Source organism: Hemitrygon akajei, chromosome 22, assembly GCF_048418815.1.
Source record: "Hemitrygon akajei chromosome 22, sHemAka1.3, whole genome shotgun sequence".
Taxonomy (NCBI): Eukaryota; Metazoa; Chordata; class Chondrichthyes; order Myliobatiformes; family Dasyatidae; genus Hemitrygon; species Hemitrygon akajei.
Window position 1 is genome coordinate 66,099,955 of NC_133145.1, and position 21,313 is coordinate 66,121,267.

Genomic DNA, 21,313 nt, shown 5'->3' on the forward strand with positions numbered 1-21,313 from the left:
TAGCATATACTTGTGGGCTGAAGGGTGGGTTTCTGTGTCTGTGAAATCCTTGCTGTAACAATTTCTAAGGGTATTGCAGGATACATTGGTCTTTTTCATCATTCTCCTGGCTGCTGTGGAGAGTTAGCACTGCCTTGAGTGGCTGTGACTGTCCATATCTCTCAGGGGTGTGTGGTGTGGATGTAGGGACCGGGTATTGGCTGCGGATCCAGGTGTAGGGGGGGGGGGGGGGCTGGTGTTGTTCAGCTGTGGGCTGTGACCCAGGTACTTATTGTGTTGCAGGCAATGTCCATGATGGAAGAAATGATGCAAGAGATGAATTATTTGAAGAAGTTCCAAAGTTCTGTTGAAGATCGTATTAAAGACATAGACAGGAATATCAATTCGGTAAGGCAAGTGTGAAACTCCTTTTGTTCTGATAGAAATTTCCTCTCCAGTTGTTGGGAGTGTGTACACGTGTGTTGGGTCAGGTGGGGGTCATGCATTAACTCTGCCTACCCTTGTGTTTCAGGTGATGAACCAAGTGGGCCAAGTAAACGAGGTTCTGGTGAGACCATTCTTCATGTAACATTACTAGTTTCCTGTTCTGTGCATCACACTGTGAGCATGTGGGGGAGCTATGATCAATCACGAACTGTTCACAGGCTTCTTGTCTTTGGAGAGAACCTCCCCGTTCCCTCACCCCTTGAGCACAGCAAACCTCAGGGTGTCAGGCTGGATTCCACCTGGCAGGAACAGGCTCTTCCACCTAACAATTACATGCCCAAGAGTGCCAGTCTTCACCATGAGCCCAAGAGTTCTGGGAAAGTATGAAAGACTAGAACATTCTGTCACAAGGAGGTTATTCAGGCCCTGCGGAGGCAGGGAGAGGGTGTGCACTCTATGTTTGAAGGAGCGAGTCTGTCAGTCTGGATCACTCCCAACCCTTGATGCCATCTCCTTCCCCATACACTCTGCCCCTGCCCATATCCAGTTAGGCCCCCCTTCCCTACCACCACTGACCCAACCCCTCCTCCTACCTCCAGCATTTCTATATGTGTTGTTGGTTTTGCCGGCCACAGATAAGCTTTATGACTGGGTGATGGAGGGTAGTAGACTTGAATGTTGTCTTTCTGTTTCCTGCTGTTTCTGTCTGACCCGCACATTTCTGGCACTGGGCCCTGAACACAATACCAGGGCCTCAAAAGGTTTTGTCGGAGACAATAAATTGTGAGGGGTTCCCAAGGTTGGATCCAGGCAGATGTGGAGACAATGGAAAGGCTAGGACTGATGAGAACTAGGAATTCACCTGACCCAGAACATCTGTCAGTGTCATATAACCATATAACAATTACAGCATGGAAACAGGCCATCTCAGCCCTTCTAGTCCGTGCCGAACACTTACTCTCACCTAGTCCCACTGGCCCACACTCAGCCCATAACCCTCCATTCCTTTCCTGTCCATATACCTATCCAATTTTACTTTGAATGACAATACCGAACCTGCCTCTACCACTTCTACTGGAAGCTCGTTCCACACAGCTACCACCCTCTGAGTAAAGAAATTCCCCCTCGTGTTACCCTTAAACTTTTGCCCCCTAATTCTCAACTCGTGTCCTCTTGTTTGAATCTCCCCTACTCTCAATGGAAAAAGCCTATCCAGGTCAACTCTATCTATCCCCCTCATAATTTTAAATACCTCTATCAAGTCCCCCCACAACCTTCTATGCTCCAAAGAATAAAGACCTAACTTGTTCAACCTTTCTCTGTAACTTAGGTGCTGAAACTCAGGTAACATTCTAGTAAATCTTCTCTGTACTCTCTCTATTTTGTTGATATCTTTCCTATAGTTCGGTGACCAGAACTGTACACAATACTCCAAATTTGGCCTTAACCAATGCCTTGTACAATTTTAACATTACATCCCAACTCCTCTACTCAATGCTCTGATTTATAAAGGCCAGCATACCAAAAGCTTTCTTCACCACCCTATCCACATGAGATTCCACCTTCAGGGAACTATGCACCATTATTCCTAGATCACTCTGTTCTACTGCATTCTTCAATGCCCTACTATTTACCATGTATGTCCTATTTGGATTATTCCTACCAAAATGTAGCACCTCACACTTATCAGCATTAAACTCCATCTGCCATCGTTCAGCCCACTCTTCTAACTGGCCTAAATCTCTCTGCAAGCTTTGAAAATCTACTTCATTATCCACAACGCCACCTACCTTAGTATCATCTGCATACTTACTAATTCAATTTACCACCCCATCATCCAGATCATTAATGTAAATGACAAACAACATTGGACCCAGTACAGATCCTTGAGGCACACCACTAGTCACCGGCCTCCAACCTGACAAACAGTTATCCACCACTACTCTCTGGCATCTTCCATCCAGCCACTGTTGAATCCATTTTACTACTTCAATATTAATACCTAACGATCGAACCTTCCTAACTAACCTTCCATGCGGAACCTTGTCAAAGGCCTTACTGAAGTCCATATAGACAACATCCACTGCTTTATCCTCATCAACTTTCCTCGTAACCTTTTCAAAAAATTCAATAAGATTTGTCAAACATGACCTTCTACACACAAATCCATGTTGACTGTTCCTAATCAGACTCTGTCTATCCAGATTATTATATATACCATCTCTAAGAATACTTTCCATTAATTTACCCACCACTGACGTCAAACTGACAAGCCTATAATTACTCTTAGAACCCTTTTTAAACAATGGAACCACATAAGCAATACGCCAATCCTCTGGCACCATCCCCGTTTCTAATGACATTTGAAATACTTTTGTCAGAGTCCCTGCTATTTCTACACTAACTTCCCTCAAGGTCCTAGGGAATATCCTGTCAGGACCTGGAGATTTATCCACTTTTATATTCCTTAAAAGCGCCAGTACTTTCTCCTCTTTAATCATCACAGTTTCCATAACTTCCCTACTTGTTTCCCTTACCTTACACAATTCAATATCCTTCTCCTTAGTGAATACCGAAGAAAAGAAATTGTTCAAAATCTCCCCCATCTCTTTCGGCACCACACATAGCTGTCCACTCTGATTCTCTAAGGGACCTATTTTATCCCTCACTATCCTTTTGCTATTAATACAACTGTAGAAACCCTTTGGATTTATTTTCACCTTACTTGCCAAAGCAACTTCGTATCTTCTTTTAGCTTTTCTAATTTCTTTCTTAAGATTCTTCTTACATTCTTTATATTCCTCGAGCATCTCATTTACTCCATGCTGCCTATATTTATTGTAGGTATCTCTCTTTTTCCTAACCAAGTTTCCAATGTCCCTTGAAAACCATGGCTCTCTCAAACTTTTAACCTTTCCTTTTAACCTAACAGGAACATAAAGATTCTGTGCCCTCAAAATTTCACCTTTAAATGACCTCCGTTTCTCTATTACATCCTTCCCATAAAACAAATTGTCCCAATCCACTCCTTCTAAATCCTTTCGCATCTCCTCAAAGTTAGCCTTTCTCCAATCAAAAATCTCAACCCTGGGTCCAGTCCTATCCTTCTCCATAATTATATTGAAACTAATGGTACTGTGATCCCTGGACCCGAAGTGCTCCCCAACACATACCTCCGTCACCTGACCTATTTCACTCCCTAACAGAAGATCAACACTGCCCCTTCTCTAGTCGGTACCTCTATGTACTGCTGCAAAAAACTATCCTGCACACATGTTACAAACTCCAAACCATCCATCCCTTTTACAGTCCCGATGAAGGGTCTCAGCCTGAAACGTCGACAGTGCTTCTCTTTATAGATGCTACCTGGCCTGCTGTGTTCCACCAGCATTTTGTGTGTCATCCCTTTTACAGTATGGGCTTTCCAGTCTATGTGTGGAAAATTAAAATCTCCCACAATCACAACCCTCTGCTTACTACAAGTATCTGCTATCTCCTTGCAAATTTGCTCCTCCAATTCTCGCTCCCCATTAGGTGGTCTATAAAACACCCCTATAAGTGTTACTACACCTTTCCCATTCCTCAGTTCCACCCAAATAGCCTCCCTAGATGAGCCCGCTAATCTATCCTGCCAGAGCACAGCTGTAATATTTTCTCTGACAAGCAACGCAACACTTCCCCTCCTGTCCTTCCGATTCTATCATACCTGAAGCAACGAAATCCAGGAATATTTAGTTGCCAATCACACCCCTCCTGCAACCATGTCATGGCACACCATATAAACACAGTGACTCTGTGTCCCAACCATAGGTTCCCTAATTGTTGCCAATGTCCTTGTCTAATGAGGGAACAGTGGGTGTAACCAGTGGCTCCGTGTACCTCTGACAACACAGGTGTGGTATCACCTTTCAACACAACTTTCTCAGTATCTGTGTAGGGTCAGGATTCAGTAAGTGCGACAGGCTGACACTGCCTTTACTGTCAACACTTACAGTGTAATCCACTGCAATCATCTGTATTGTCAATGCCAACAGCGAGACTCACCTGTCTGTTCCACTGGCTTTCTGATCTTGCAGTAACCAGTGCCCACTGTACAGGGGTCTTTGATGAATTCAGAAGTTTGGTTCTCTACAAAAATAGCATCTACATTGTAGGCTGTTGACTTTATGAATAGTTAACTTTAATTAATTTCAAACCAGATTCTCAAGTTTCAAAGCAGTTAATCTAGTGAAATGGTTGAAGGTAAGACATAGGAAACCTGGTTCTCATTTCACTAGTATTTAATACCGTTGTTATTCTCTGATCTTTCTGACCTCTGGTCAGTTAAGCCAGTGCAGAACATCCCTGTGACTGTTCCCCTCAATAATAAGTATCCCACTTTGTATACTGTTGAGGGGGATGACCTACAAAGGTGGAGCTGTAGCAACCAGGTCTCTGGCAATGAGTCTGGTGTGTGGCTCAGAAGAGAAGAAAGATGAAGAGGACTGCAGTGGTGATAGGAGATTCCATAGTCAGAGGAATGGAGATGAGGTTTTGTGGGTGATGTAGAGACACTTAGATGATATGTTGCCACCCAGGAGCCAGGGTCAGAGATGTCTTGGAATCAGGTCCTCAGCATTCTTAACAGAAAGGGTGTGCAGCCAGAAGTTTTAGTACATATTGGCACCAATAACATAAGTAGACAAGGTGAGGAGGTCCTAAAGAGAGATTTTAGGGAGTTAGGGAGAGAAAGCTGAAAAACAGGACCTTCGGGGTATTAATCTCCGGATTGCTGCCCATGCCACACGCCAGTGAGAGTAAAAGGATGATTTGGCAGATGAATGCATGGCTAAAGAACTAGTACATGGGGCAGGGTTTCAAATTTCTGGATCATTGGGATCTCTTCTGGGAAAGGTATTTAGGCATCCGTTAGTCTTGAGAGACCATGGATTTACACCTTGGAAAGTTTCCAGGGTGCAGGCCTGGGCAGGGTTGTATGGGAGACAGGCAGTTGCCTATGCTGCAATTTTCCCCTCTCCATGCCACCGATGTTGTTCAAGGGAAGGGCAAGGGCCGATACAGCTTGGCACTGGTGTTGTCACAGAGCAATGTGTGGTTAAATGCCTTGTTCAAGGACACAGCACGCTGCCTTAGATGAGGCTCAAACTAGTGACCTTCAGATCACTAGACCAACGTCTTAACTTGGCCACGTGGCAACACTGGGGACCTCTATAAAAGGGATGGGTTACACCTGAACCCGAGGGGGACTAATATAGTTGTGGCAGGTTTGCTAGAGCTGTTCAGGAGGTTTAAACCAATTTGGCAGGGGGATGGGAACCAGGGTGATAGGGCTGAAAATGGGGTAGTTGGTTTACAAACAGAAGGAGTACATATTGAGACTGCAGGCAAGGAGAGGCTGATGATAAGGCAGAATTGCAGTCAATGGGATGAGTTGCAAAGTAAAAGGAGGACAAAATTGAAAAAGGTGAATACAGGACTGAAGGTGTTATATTTGAATGCATGCAGTGTATGGAATAAGGTAGATTAACTTGTAGCACAGTTACAGATTGGCAGGTATGATGTTATGAGGATCAGTGAATCATGGAGAAAAGAAGATTATATCTGGGAGCTTAATGTCCAAGGCTACACATTATCGAAAGGACAGGCAGGAAGGCAGAGGGGGTGAATAGTCTCTGTTGGTAAAAAATGAAATCAAATTATTAGAAAGAGCTGACATTGGATCGGAAGGTGTAGAATCATTTTGAATAATGCTAAGGAAATGCAAGGGTAAAAAGACCCTGATGAAGTTGTATACAGACCCTTCAAACAGTAGTAAGGACTTGCCCTACAAATAACAGCGAGAGATAGGAAATACCTGCTAAAAGGTCAAATTACAATTGTTATGGAGGATTTCAATATGCAGGTAGACTGGGAAAACTAGGTTGGTGGTGGAATTTCTAGAGTGCCTATGAGATGGCAAAGTAGCAATGGCTGGAACTTCTGGGAGCAATTCAGAAGATGGAGGATAGATGAATCCTGAAGAAGAGGTATTTTAAAGGCAGGGCAATGCAACAGTGACTGACAGGAGAAGTCAAAGTCAACATAAAAGCCAAAGAGAAAGCATATGATAGACCAAAATTAGTGGGGAGAGGATTGGGAAGCTTTTAAAAACTAACAGAAGGCAACTAAAAAAGTCATATATAAGGTAAAGAATGAATACAAAGGTAAGCTAGCCAATATTAAAGAGGATACCAAAAGTTTCTTCAGATATATAAAGTGTAAAGGAGAGGCAAGTGTGGATATCAGACTGTTGGAAAGGTAGTAATGGGGGGGACAAGAAAATGGCAGACAAACTGAATAAGTATTTTGCATCAGTCTTCACTGTGGAAGACACTAGCAGTATGGTGGAGGTTCAAGTGTGTCAGGGGGCAGAAGTATGTGAAGGTGCCATTACTAGGAGGAATTGTTTGGGAAACTGAAAGGTCTGAAGCTAAGTAAGTCACCTGGATCAGCTAATGTACACCCCAGGGTTCTGAAATAGGTGGCTGAAAACACAGTGGAGATATTAGTAATGATCTTTCAAGAATCAATGTATGCTGGCACAGTTCTAGAAGACTGGAAAATTGCAAATGTCAGTCTGCTCTTCAAGAAGGAAAGGAGGCAGAAGAAAATAAATAGAAATGTAGAAAGCCTACAGCACAAAACAGGCCCTTCGGCCCACAAACTGTGCCGCACATGTCCTTACCTTAGAATTTACCTAGGGTTATCCATAGTCCTCTATTTTTCCAAGTTCCACATACGCATCCAGAAGTCTCTTAAATTACCCTATCGTATCCGGTAATAATAGGCCTGTTAGTCTAACTGTAGTGATTTTGAAGATGTTGGAGTCGATTATTTAGGATGTGGTTTCCAGGTACATGGAGACACATGATAAAATAGAGCAAAGTCAGCATGGTTTCCTCAAGGGAAAATCTTGCCTGACAAATCTGTTGGAATTCTTTGAAGAAAATACAAGCACAACAGACAAAGGAGAATTGGTGGATGTTGTGTACTTGGATTTTCAGAAGGCCTTTGGCAAGGTGCGACACAAGTTAAGAGCCCATGGTATTACAAAAAGGATACTAGCATCTTTGGCTGAATGGCAGGAGGCAAATAGTGGGAATAAAGGGAGCCTTTTCTGATTGGCTGCCAGTGACTAGTGGTGTTCCACAGGGGTCTGTGTTGGAACTGATTGTTTTTACGTTTTATATCTATGATTTGAATGATGGAATTGTAGGCTTTGTTGCAAAATTTGTAGACGATATAAAGATAGGTGGAGGAGCTGGTAGGAAGCAGAGAGGCTACAGAAGGACTTAGACAGGTTAGCAACAAAGCCATCAATTCCATCATCCAAATCATTGACATAAAACATAAACAGAATCGCTCCCAATCAGACATCTGTGGAACACCACTAGTCACCAGCAGTCAGTGAGAAAAAGCTCCCTTTATTCCTACTCTTTGCCTCCTGCCAATCAGCTACTGGTTTAGCCATGCTAGTATCTTTCTTGTAATACCAGGGCTTGTAGCTTGTTAAGCAGCCTCATGTGTGGCACCTTGTCAAAGGCCTTTTGAAAACCAAAAGAATAATCGTACACAACATCAACCAATTGTTCTTTGTCCTGCAATGTTAGCATTCATTTTGGGAACAGAGAAATATAAAATCAATAATGTAATTTTGAGGTTCTATAAAGCACTGGTGAGGCCTCACTTGGAGTATTGTGAGCAGTTTTGGGCCCTTATCTAAGAAAGGATGTGTTGACTTTGGAGAGGGTTCAAAGCAGGTTCACAAAAATGATTCCAGGATTGAAAGGCTTGTCATATGAAAGCATTTGATGGCTCTTGGCCTGTACTCACTGGAATTCATAAAAACGAGGGGGGACCTCATTGAAACCTATTGAATGTTGAAAGGCCTTGATAGAATAAACTTGGAGAGGATGTTTCCTATGATACGGGAGTCTAAGACCAGAGAGCACAGCCTCAGAATGGAGGGACATCCATTTAAAATGGAGATAAGGAGGTTAATAGATTCTTGATTAGTCAGGGCATGAAGGGATACGGGGAGAGACTAAGAGATTGGGGCTGAGAGGGTAATGGATCTGCCATGATGAAATGGTGGAGCAGACTTAATGGGCCAAATGGCCAATATTTTTTTTAAATGGTTGAAGATAGGATATAGGAAACCTGGTTCTCATTCCACTGCTATTTATTCCATTGTTCTCTATTGTGCTCTTTAGAAGAAAACTGAGGATGGGGAACAGTTTGTCAGCTGGAAGATTCTCCAGAGAACTCTTGTTGATCCACTCCCTGAGCCTGTACGTGACGTGAGGACAAGGTTTGAAAGTCTGTTTTAGACCTTGCTGGTGAACAACAGGCAGTTGTTGAACTTTGTGTTTTGTTGCTCTTGAACAGGTTGCACACTCTCTAACAAACCAAGTTCTTGCACCAGCTGTTGACACAAAGATTGCATCTGCTGATGATACCCAGGCAGCGGAGAACCCTGATGAAATGGCCACTCAAGTATCTTTACCCCAGGAGACAGAAAGCAAAGCACAGGCTGCTCCCATGATAATCCAGCCTTCCAAAGGACATCCAGCCCAGGTACATCACCCCTCTGCTGCACAGAAGGGAGCTGGGTCATCCATGCTCACTGTGAAGGGAGCTGAACATTATCCTGATACTATATTCGCTCTTCAACGCATCCGACATGCATCTGACTATCAACCTTTGTTGGATCAGCGAGTCTCTGCACTTGAGAAAGCCTTCTCAGAATTAGGTGAGTTTTGGGGAAATAGTGGTTCCTGTGCATTTTGGGATTGGATTAGAGTAGTGGGAGGTTCTGTGGGTTCTTTGTCAGTGTGGAATACAGTGAATGTCCACCTCTTCCTCTATCCCCTCCCAGTTCAGCCTTTGTAGCTTTGGGCCAACTCTGGCACATGACGGCACTACAGAAAGTTAGGATGGAGTATTCTTTCCATGTGATCCAGACTTTGATGAACTCAGTAGGATAGAAACAACGGTCAATGTCAGCACTGGGTCTACAAGTGATCACTCAGCTTGTATTCCAATGGATTGGATTCGCAAAGATGACCATTTCTCACTGTCAGTAGTGGTAGGGAAATTACTGGAGAAAATTCTTTATTATACGATCTAATCACATCTGGTAAACCATAGACATTAGGGACAGCCAATATGGCTTTGTGTGGGGGGATTATGTCTAACAAATTATTGAAATTTTGAGGAAGTGGCAAAGATAATTTATGAGGGTAGAGCAATGGTTGTTGCCTACAAGGACTTCAGTAAGTTTTCAACAAGGTCTCTCATAGTAGGCTGATCCAAAAGATTAAGGCAGATGGAACCCATGGAAATCTGGTAGATTGGCTTGGCTATGGAAGACAAAGGGAGTGGTGGAGGCTTGTGGCCTGTGGTGTTCTGCAGTGATCACTGCTGTTTGTGACATATACAATATAAATATTTTGGATGATAATTTGGATCAATTGGTAAGTTTGCAGTTGACAGAAACATTGCCAGAAGTTTGAATAGTGAAGAAGGCAGTTAAAGGATAGAGGTCAGCTGGAAATGTGGACATTGAGTTTAATTGTGGAGCTTAAGTGTGAGGTGCTGCACTTTAGGAGATGAAAGTACACAGTCAAGGGCAGGGTCATTAGGAGCACTGAGGTTCAGAAGATTCCTGGGGTTCAGTCTGCAGCTCTCGAAAGTAGCACCACAGCAGGTAGGGAGGTAAAACAGGCATACACCTCTTCACTATTTGGGGCATTGAGTATAAAGATTTTTTTACCAACAGAGCTTTACTAACAGGGATTTCTCACAGGGTGGTGGCGGTTATTTAAAAAGGGAGCTTCGAGAGTGTTTGTTCATTGTATGTGGCCAATCAGTGGCTATAACTGGAGGACCAATCATGAGTTAAATAGCAGGGAGGGTTTAGGCATAAAAAGGAGACACTGCATAGTGGAGCGGTCATCGATGGAGTGATCTGAGGTAGAGTGGTAGGGGTTTAGCTCATTTAGGCTTCGGCGATAACGGGTCGAGGTGAGATAAGTTACCTGTGAGGAATAGAAACAGGAAGTATGTCTGTGAGGCCGGTTTTCTGTACTGGGTGTCAGATGTGGGAAGTCCGGGAGACTCCCAGCCTCCCGGATGGCCACACCTGTACTAGATGCATCGAGCTGTAACTCCTTAGGGACCAGGTTACAGAACTAGAAATGCAGCTCGATGACCTTCGTCTGGCCAGAGAAAATTAAAAGGTAATAGAGAGGTGCTACAGGCAAGTCGTCACACCAGGGACTCGGGAGACAGATAAGTGGGTAACAGGCAGGATAGGGAAGGGCAAAAGTCAGATACTAGAGAATTCCCCTTGACAATAAGTACTCCTGGTGTAGTCTGTTTTGTCATGTGCTTTTGTGATATCATTCTGGAGGAACGTTGTCTCATTTTTTAACTGCATTGCATTTGTGGTTTCTAAATGACAATAAACTGAATCTGAATCTGATTGAGTACTCTTGTTTGAGTACTCTTGGGGGGAATGGCCTACCTAGGGGAAGCAACAGTGGCTGTGCCTCTGGCACAGAGTCTGGGCCTATGGCTCAGAAGTGTAGGGAAAGGAAGAAGACCGCAGTATTAGGGGACTTTATAGTTAGGGGGTCAGACATGCGATTCTGATGCAGGACGCAGGAAAGAAACGCAGATGGTAGTTTGCCTCCCAAGTGCCAGGGTCCAAGATGTTACTGATTGCGTCCACGATATCCTGAGGTAGGAAGGTGAACAGCCAGAGGTCGTGGTACATATTGGTATCAATGACATAGGTAGGAAAAGGGAGGAGGTCCTGAAAACAGACTAGAAGGAGTTAGAAAGGAAGTTGCGAAGCAGGACCTCAAAGGTAGTAATCTCGGGATTACTGCCTGTGCCATGCGACAGTGAGTATAGCAACAGAGTGAGGTGGAGGATGAATGTGTGGCTGAGGGATTGGAGCAGGGGGCAGGGATTCAGATTTCTGGATCATTGGACCTCTTTTAGGACAGGCGTGGTCTGTACAAAAAGGACAGGTTGCACTTGAATCCAAGGGGGACCAATATCCTAGTGAGGAGGTTTGCTAAGGCTGTTGGGGAAAGTTTGAACTAGAATTGCTGGGAGGTGGGAACTGAACTGAAAAGATGGAGGAAGGGGCAGTTGGCTCACATATAGAGAAAGTTTTGAAACAGTGCGAGAGGGAGGATAGGCAGGTGATAGAGAAGGGATGCACTCAGTCTGATGGTTTGAGATGCGTCTATTTTAATGCAAGAAGCATCATGAACAAAGCGGATGAGCTTGGAGTGTGGATCAACGCTTGGAGCTATGAATTGACTTCGAAGAGCAGATAGGGGCCATTACAGAGACTTGGATGGCTCAGGGGCAGGAATGGTTACTTAGAGTGTCAGTTTTTAGATGTTTCAGAAAGAACAGAGACGGAGGCAAAAGAGGTGGGGGCATGGCACTGCTGATCAGAGTTAGTGTCATGGCTGCAGAAAAGGAGGAAGTCATGGAGGGATTGTCTACTGAGTCTCTGTGGGTGGAAGTTAGAAACAGGAAGAGGTTAGTAACTCTACTGGGTTTTTTTTTATAGACCACCCAATAGTAACGGGGACTTCGAGGAGCAGATAGGGGTCAGATTCTGGAAAGGTGCAATAATAACAGGGTTGTCATTGTGGGAGATTCTAATTTCCCAAATATTGATTGGTATCTCCCTAGAACAAGGGGTTTAGATGGGGTGGAGTTTGTTAAGTGTGTTCAGGAAGGTTTCCTGACACAATATGTAGATAAGCCTACAAGAGGAGAGGCTGTACTTGATTTGGTATTGGGAAATGAACCTGGTCAGGTGTCAGATCTCTCGGTGGAAGAGCATTTTGGAGATAGTGATCACAATTCTATCTCCTTTATTATATCTACAAACTCATTCGTAAGGCCAGTGATGTTGTGAGGGTGGAACTGGACTCTCTGACGGTGGTGTCTGAAAAGAGGATGCTGTCCAAGTTGCATGCCATCTTGGACAATGTCTCCCATCCACTCCTTAATGGACTGTTTAGGCACAGTACATTCAAGCCAGAGACTCATCCCACCAAGATGTAACACTGAGCGTCATAGGAAGTCATTCCTGCCTGTGGCCATCAAACTTTACAACTCCTCCCTCAGAGTGTCAGACACCCTGAGCCAATAGGCTGGTCCTGGACTAATTTCCACTTGGCATTATTTGCTTATTATTATTTAATTATTTATGGTTTTATATTGCTATATTTCTACACTATTCTTGGTTGGTGCGACTGTAACAAAACCCAATTTCCCTCGGGATCAATAAAGTATGTCTGTCTGTCTTTACCATAGCATTGGAGAGGGATAGAAACTGATAAGTTAGGAAAGCGTTTAATTGGAGTAAGGGGAAATATGAAGCCATCAGGCAGGAACTTGGAAACATAAATTGGGAACAGATGTTCTCAGAGAAATGTACGACAGAAATGTGGCAAATGTTGAGGGGATATTTGTGTGGCGTTCTGCATAGGTACTGTATATTCCAATGAGACAGGGAAAGGATGGTAGGGTACAGGAGCTGTACTGTACAAAGGCTGTTGTAAATCTAGTTAAGAAGAAAAGAAAAGCTTACGAAAGGTTCAACGAACTAGGTAATGATAGAGATCTAGAAGATTATAAGGCTAGCAGAAAGCAGCTTAAGAATGAAATTAGGAGAGCCAGAAGGGGCCATGAGAAGGCCTTGGTGAGCAGGATTAAAGAAAACCCCAAGGCATCCAACAAGCATGTGAAGAGCAAGAGGATAAGACGTGAGAGAATAGGACCAATCAAGTGTGACAGTGGAAAAATGTGTATGGAACACGAGGAGATAGCTGAGGTACTTTGCTTCAGTATTCACCACAGAAAAGGAGCTTGGCAATTGTAGGGATGACTTACAGTGGATTGAAAAGATTGAGCACATAGATATTAGAAACAGGATGTGCTGGAGCTTTTGGAAAGCATCAAGTTGGGTAAGTCTTCAGGACCAGGTGAGATGTACTGCGGGCTACTGTGAGAGGCAAGGGAGGAGATTGCTGAGCCTCTGGCAAAGATCTTTGCATCATCAATGGTTATGGGGGAGTTTCCGGAGGATTGAAGGGTTGCAGATGTTGTTCCCTTATTCAAGAAAGGGAGTAGAGATAGTTCAGGAAATTATAGATCAGTGAGTCTTAATTCAGTGGTTAGTAAGTTGATGCAAAAGATCCTGAGAGGCAGGATTTATGAACATTTGGAAAGGCATAATATGATTAGGAGTAGTCAGCATGGCTTTGTCAAAGGCAGGTCATGTCTTACGAGCCTGATTGAATTTTTTGAGGATGTGACTAAACACATTGATGAAAGAAGAACAGTAGATGTAGTATATATGGATTTCAACAAGGCATTTGATAAGGTACCCCATGCAAGACTTATTGAGAAAGTAAAGAGGTGTGGGATCCCAGGAGACCTTGCTTGTGGATCCAGAATTGACTTGCCCACAGAAGGCAAAGAGTGGTTGTAGACAGGTCATATTCTGCATGGAGGTCAGTGGCCAGTGGTGTGCCTCAGGGATCTGATAATATATTTGCTGATGACACAAAGATTAGGGGTGTTGTGGATAGTGTGGAGGATTGTTGGAGGTTACAGCGGGACATCAATAAGTTGCAAAACTGGGCTGAGAGGTGGCAGATGGAGTTCAACCCAGGTAAGTGTGAAGTGGTTCCTTTTGGTAGGTCAAATATTATGGCAGAATATAGTATTAACGGTAAGACTCTTGGCAGTGTGGAGGATCAGAGGGATCTTGGGGTCCGCATCCATAGGACACTCAAAGCTGCTGCATAGGTTGACTGTGTGGTTAAGAAGGCAAACATTGCATTAGCCTTCATGAACTGTGAGATTGAGTTTAAGAGCCGAGAGGTAATGTTGCAGCTATATAGGATCCTGGTCAGACCCCACTTAGTGTACTGTGCTCAATTCTGGTTGCCTCACTGCAGGAAGGATGTGGAAACCATAGAAAGGGTGCAGAGGAGATTTACAATGATGTTGCCTGGATTGGGGAGCATGCCTTACGTGGATAGATTGAGTGAATTTGGCCTTTTCTCCTTGGAGCGACGGAGGATGAAAGATGACCAGATAGAGGTGTATAAGATGATGAGAGGCATTGATCATGTGGATAGTCAGAGGCTTTTTCCCAGAGCTGAAATGGCTATCACAAGAAGGCACAGTTTTAAGCTGCTTGGAAGTAGACACAGAGGAGATGTCAGGGGTGAATTTTTTATGCAGAGAATGGTGAGTGCATGGAATAGGCTGCCAGCAATGGTGGTGGAGGCAGATACGAAGGGGTCTTTTAAGACACTCCTTGATAAGTGCATGGTGCTTAGAAAAATAGAGGGCTATGGGTAACCTAGGTAATTACTAAAATAAGTGCATATTTGGCACAGCATTGTGGGCCGAAGGGCTTGTATTGTGCTGTAGGTTTTCTATGTTTCTATGGAGGCCATGTTGCCACTGTATAAAACTTTAGTCAGGCCACATCTGGAGAACTGTGTGCAGTTCTGGTCATCCCATTACAGGAAAGATGTGGAGGCTTTGAAGAAGGCTCAGCAGGGCGCTGCCTGAATTGGAGAGTATTGGCTATTAGTAGAAGTAGTACAGAAAGGAGATTTTGCTCTGGAGTGTGAGGGATACTGGTCCCTCATGAGAGGCAGGTTAACAAGTTGTCAGAATGCAAGAGGCTATGTGAAAGGAGATTGTGCTGAGTACAAATGAGCAGATGGTGCTGTCGAAAGACAGGCCCCTTACCGTAGATAATCAGTGACACCATCTTGTCAGCCCCTTCACTGTGGCTGTGTGACGGTACTGTGGAAGAGGTGAGGAAATTGGGTGGGGGAGGTGAGAGGGTGGAAATTTAGGATGAGGGGATAGGCCACCATCTATTGCCCAGATGGCAATATTTAATTCTTGTGTTTTAGCCCCTGAAGCCAGCACAGCGATGGACAGTGAGGAGCTGAAAGGACGAGATGAGAGTGAACGACAAGTCCCGGTGAGCGCATTTCTTCCAACACCGAACCAAATTTGTATTCAATTGGTCAGTTAACCTGGATTACCAAGGATTGAACCTTCAGACCAATATACCATGCAGGAGCTTGTCAAAAGGCCACAAAGACAATGTCTACCCCCCTACTGTCATCAATCATTATATGGTCCCACCTTCAAAACATGATTTCCCATGCACAGAGCAATGCTGACTGTTCCTCATTACTCCTTGCCTTCCAAATGCAGGAAGATTCTGTCCCTCAGAATCCATTGCAGTAACTTCCTCACCACTAAATATACCAGCCTGTAGTTCCCAGTCTTGTCCTAGCAGCACCTCTCAAACAAGGCACAACATTTGTGCTCTCCAGCCTTCTGGTGTTAAGGTCCTATAGAGACTCTGTAGCGATATCTTGGAAAGATTGATTCCTGCACCCATAATATCCAGTATTCCCGAGTATAAAAGGTGGGAAACAAATTGCTGGGAAGAGCTGGTTCCACATGCAGACGAATCAGAATCTGTTTGCCATCATTGACATATGAAGTATTGTATCTGGAAGCTGTCCATGCAGCTCCCAAGGTGTGCAGATCCTAGCAGCAACCTCCTCTCCACTGCACCTCCCCTGGGCAGGGACCCCCTCCCACGGCCCTTCCTTGGGCAAGGACCCCCCCCACTGCCATTACCCCTCCCCCTGGGCAACCTCTATGTGATTCTTTGTTTACCTGGGAAACATGAACAGGTCAGGGTCTCATCTGATTCAGATTAGAAAGTGGTGGGTGGCGGGGTTTGATGGTGGAGTTCAGGGTTTCGTGGTGGGTGGGGGGCATTATTGGTGGATCCTGGGCTGTTGATCCTTGAAGGTATTTGTTTGTTCAGTCCCCAGGAGAAGGTGATGGTGATGGTGAGGGGGCGGCTGATGATGTGAGGGCTCAGATATCCAATCTCAGGTGAGGACTGGGGTTTGGGGGGGGGGGGGCGGACAAAGGGGAGGGTTGTGAGGGATGGAAATATCAATGGGGGAGGGGTTTTGTCATGAATGAGGAAGAGCACAGTGGGGTTAAAGGTCATTACTGGCATGGTCAACTTTCTACTGATCCAAACTGACCTCTGCCTGCTTCCAGTCAAAAGTCAGCCTGGTCAGTGAAGGGACAGGATGTGGGGTTGTGGCAGAGTGTGGGGATAGGGAGTTGAGATCAGTATGGTGTTGGAATGAACAGCCTCCCTTTCCCAGGGAAGTGGTGAAGAACATCGACGAAGAGCTAAAGGATCTCCGGAGGGTTCAGCTGAGTGGCACTGAGTCTGGAGCCCCGGTCCAGCAGCAGGTCAGTGCTGGGGTGGGGTGGTTTTAGGGGTTGATGTTTGCAGTGATTCTGGAGATCCCGGGAGTAGATGTGGTCCTGGGGTTAGGGTGAAACTGACACCCAGTCCCAGGGGTGGGGGTGGACCCGGAATTAGGGTGAGACTGACACCCAGTCCCATGGAAGGGTTAGGGTTAAGGTGCCTCCTGTACCCATGGTGGCATTGGTCACATTGAGAAGGCGATTCTGAACTCAGACTCCTGCACCATAGGAAACATCCTCTCCACATCCAATCTAGACGAGATCTTTCAACATTCGATAGGTTTCAATGTGATCACCCCGACCCCATGCTTCTGAATTCCAGTGAGTACAGGCCCAGCATCATCAAATGCTCCTCATATGATAAGCCTTTCAATTCTGGAATAATTTTCATAAACTTCCTTTGAACCCTGTTAGCACGTCATTTTGTGCCCAAAACTATTCACAATACTCCAAGTGAGGCCTCACCAATGCCTTATAAAGCCCCACGAGGACTCCCAAGTCCCTTGTCACCTCAGATTTTTGAATTTTCTCCTCATTTAGAAAATAGTCAACCCTTTTATTTCTTCTACTAATGTGCATGGCCATATACATCCCGACACTGTATTCCATCTGCCATTTCTTTGCCCACTCTCCTAATCTGTCTATAAGTCCTTCAGTAGCCTCTTTGCTTCTTCAACATAACTTGCCTCTCCACCTATCTTCATATCATTCACAAACTTGGTCACAAAGCCATCAATTCCATTATCCAAGTCATTGACATATAATGAAAAAAGAATCTGTCCCAACACAGACCCCTATGGAACACCACTAGTCACTGGCAGCCAGTCAGAAAAGGCTCCCCTTATTCCCATTCTCTGCTTCCTGCCAATTGGCCACTGCTTTATCCATGCTAGAATCTTTCCTGTAATACTATGGGTTCATAGCTTGTTAAGCAGCCTCATGTGTGGCACCTTATCAAAGACGTTCTGAAAATCCATGTACTGATTCTCCTTTGTCTATCCTGCTTGTTATTTCTTCAAAGAATTCCAACAGCTTTGTCAGGCAAGATTTTCCCTTGAGGAAACCATGCTGACTACAACCTATTTTATCATGTGCCTGCAAGTGCCCCAAGATCTCATCTTTAATAATCAACTCCAATATCTTCCCACTGAGGTCAGACTAACTGGCCTATAGTTTCCTTTCTTCTGCCTCTCTCTCTCTTCCTGAAGAGTGGGGTGGCATCTGCAAGTTTTTAGTCTTCTGGAACCATTTCAGAATATAGTGATTCTTTATAGATCAGTACTAATGCCTCCACGATCTCTTCAGTCACCTCTTTCAGGACCCGGGGTGTACACCATCTGGTTCAGTTGATTTCTCTACCTTCACACCTTTCAGTCTCCCAAGCACCTTCTCCCTGTGTTTTGCAGTGACATTGAAAGGTGACATGTATATAGAAAGGGCCAGGAATATCATGGAGTATCCCACCCACACTTCCTTTCCTACTAACAGTACCGCCCTCCTCGCACAGTTTGTACTCCAGATCCCGGTATCTGCAATCTCTGATGTCTCACAGTGATGGAAGGTAGTCCAAATGACTAGTAACATCTTGAAGGATCCCACCCACCCTGCCTATGGATTATTTTTCTCATTTCCATCATAGAGGAGGGTATGCAGCATCCATGCCAGGACCATCAGACTCAAAAACAGTTGCTTTCCCCAAGCAGTAAGGCCAATTAACATTCACTAACTCCACAACTACTTTATTATTTCCTGTCAGTCACCTGATGTACAGCCTAACATCACTTTACAGACAATCGATTTATTTGTAGAAGCTGTCTCATTGTTTTTTTTAAATTATTGTGTTCTTTATCTCATTGCGTTTTTTTTTTGTGCTGCATTGGATCTGGAGTTACAATTATTTTGTTCTCCTTTACACCTGTGTGCTGGAAATAACATCAAACAATCTGGAATCTTGATAGTCTTATCATGAGAATTGGTCTCCACTGCACAGTCTGGCTGTCATCAGGGCCAGTTCAATAATATGGCTCAACACTGCCTACTTGGTCCTCAACAGAATCACCCAGATCCTGGAACCCAGGGTGACACCTGGTGTACTGGGGAACCACCAATCCATACCTGGTGTTGCTGTCAGATTCAGATTTATTTCTCATATGTAAACTGAAACATACAGTGAAATGTGTCATTTGCATTAACAACCACGAAGTGAGGGAGGTCCCCAGTGGAAGACTCTTTACGTGGGAATTCTTCCCATGCACCTGGGGGATCTGAGGTGGAGGCTGCTTCATGGAGCGGTGCCCTGCAATAAATTCTTTAGTTTGTACACAGATCTCCCAGCTGCATGCCACTTCTGCAGGATGGAGGAGACCATGTACCACATGTACATGGAGTGTGTGAAGCTGCAGCCACTTTTTGCGTATCTGCGTGGGCTGCTTCTCACCTTCTGGTTGCATTTTAGCCCCACCCTATTTATATCCGGTCATCCAGTAATGAGGAGGGCATGGAGGGATGAGGATGTCCTTGTCAACTTGCTCCTGGGGCTGGTGAAATCAGCCATCCGTGCGTCTTGGAAACAGGTGGTGGGAGGATCTGCTCAGGTAGACTGCCTAGCAATGTTTAGGGGGTATGTTTGTGCCTGGGTAAATATTGAGAAGGAACATGCACTGTTCACGGCGACTATAGAGGTGTTCCATGACCATTGGGCTCTGCAGGGGGTTATTGCCATCATTGACAGAGATGGAAACATTTTAGTTTAATGTGTATTGTCTATTTGTAGTGAAGTAATTGTGTTAGTCACTGGTTTGTATATATAGCACTGAATTTGTAATAAAGATATTCTGTATATTAAAAAAAGATGTTCTGGGGGCAGCCCGCAAGTGTCACACATTCTGGCGCCAAGGTAACATGTCCACAGTGTCCCTCAGAACAACAACAGTAAATCAAACCTCTTTACCACCCCACCTACTCATCAGTGTGATGTCAGTGCCACAGTTGCAATAACTCCTTTAGCCCAAGACCTGGGGTGGATGCAGACGCTGTGCTGTCTCCGCTGCGGTGCTGGGACTGGACCTTGACATGTCTCCAGACATTCGGTGGAGGCAGACACCGCGTTGTCTCTGGCCTGTGGTGCTCAGTCTGATCAGCCCCTGTCTTCCAACAGCTGGACAAATTGGGTGCCGTTCTAGAGAAAATCATGGGCTCCTCCTGTGCCCTGCTTGGGATGAGTCTGGGCCTGGAGACGGAGGGGACCTGTCCCGTCTGCAGCCTAGACGTCAGTCAGGATGCCAGCAACCTGTGCCAGCGTTTTCAGAAGCTGCAAGAGACAGTGAATATGCTGGTTGATTCATCCGGGGAAGGGACAAAGGTATCGCTGGCGATCTGTGGTGGGCGGGGGTGTGAGGGGTTGGGATGTGTGTGTGACATGGTGAGGGGGTGGGGGAGTGTGTGTCACAGTGAGGGGCTGGTGGAGAGTGTGACACTGTGGAGGGGATGAGTGGAGTGTGTGGGATGGGGGTAGTGTGTGACACAGTGGGGGGAGTAGGGCAAGTGTGTGACATGGAGAGGGGTGAGAGAGTGTGGGACATGGTGGGGGTAGCATGTAACATGAGTGGAGGGAGTGTGAGTCACGATGAGGAGGTGGGGGAGTGTGTGACACGGAGAGGGGGGTAGTGGAAGTGTGTGACTGTTAGGGGGTGGGGGGAGAGTGTGACACGATGAGGGTGGAGATTGTGACACAGTGTCAGGCAGGGGAGTGTTTGACATGGTATGTCGGGTGGGGGGAGTGTGTGATATGGTGGAGTACGCGGGGGAGTGTGTGACACGGTGTCAGGTAGGGAGGTGGGGGAGCAGTGTATAGTAAAAGTTTTTTCAAGTTATGTGTAAAAATAAAAGAGAAATGAGAGTGGACATGGGACCGCCAGAAAATGAGGCCAACGAAATAATAACGGGGAAAAGGAGATGGCTGATGAACTAAATGAGTATTTTGCATCAGCCTTCACTGTAGCAATATGCCTGATGTTGTATTGTGTGAAGGAAGAGAAGTGGGTGCAGTTACTAATACAACTGGAAAACTGCAAATGTCACTCCACTTTTTAGGAAGGGAGGAAGGCAACAGAAAGGAATTATAGACCAGTTAGCCTGATCTCAGTGTTTGGGAAGAATCAATTGTTAAGGATGAGGTAATGGAGTATTTGGTGACACAGGACAAGATGGTTTCCCTCAGGGAAAATCCTGCCTGACGAACCTGTTAAAATTCTTTGAGGAGATTACAAGTAGGATTGATAAAGGGGACACAGTGGATGTTGTTTATTTGGACTTTCAGAAGGCCTTTGACAAGGTGCCACACATGAGGCTGCTTACCAAGTTAAGAGCCCATGATATTACAGAAGAATTACTAACATGGTTAGAGCATTGGCTGATTGGTAGGAGGCAGTAAGTGGGAATAAAAGGATCCCTTTCTGATTGGCTG

The 21,313-nt window shown here is 45.0% G+C and overlaps 1 protein-coding gene across 3 annotated transcripts in view; it reads left to right on the plus strand.

The window, feature by feature from the left end:
* The window catches only part of LOC140714843 (uncharacterized), a 76,419-nt gene that overhangs the window by 20,035 nt on the left and 35,071 nt on the right, over positions 1–21,313 (plus strand). For 2 of the 3 annotated variants that reach the window (XM_073026502.1, XM_073026503.1), the window contains exons 2-9: positions 283–387; positions 512–547; positions 8,679–8,756; positions 8,854–9,217; positions 15,447–15,517; positions 16,385–16,455; positions 16,740–16,830; positions 20,006–20,209. In XM_073026502.1, coding sequence (XP_072882603.1) covers positions 283–387; positions 512–547; positions 8,679–8,756; positions 8,854–9,217; positions 15,447–15,517; positions 16,385–16,455; positions 16,740–16,830; positions 20,006–20,209 — 1,020 coding nt within the window. The remainder of the gene's footprint in view (positions 1–282; positions 388–511; positions 548–8,678; positions 8,757–8,853; positions 9,218–15,446; positions 15,518–16,384; positions 16,456–16,739; positions 16,831–20,005; positions 20,210–21,313) is intronic. The other variant, XM_073026504.1, reaches the window with a different exon arrangement.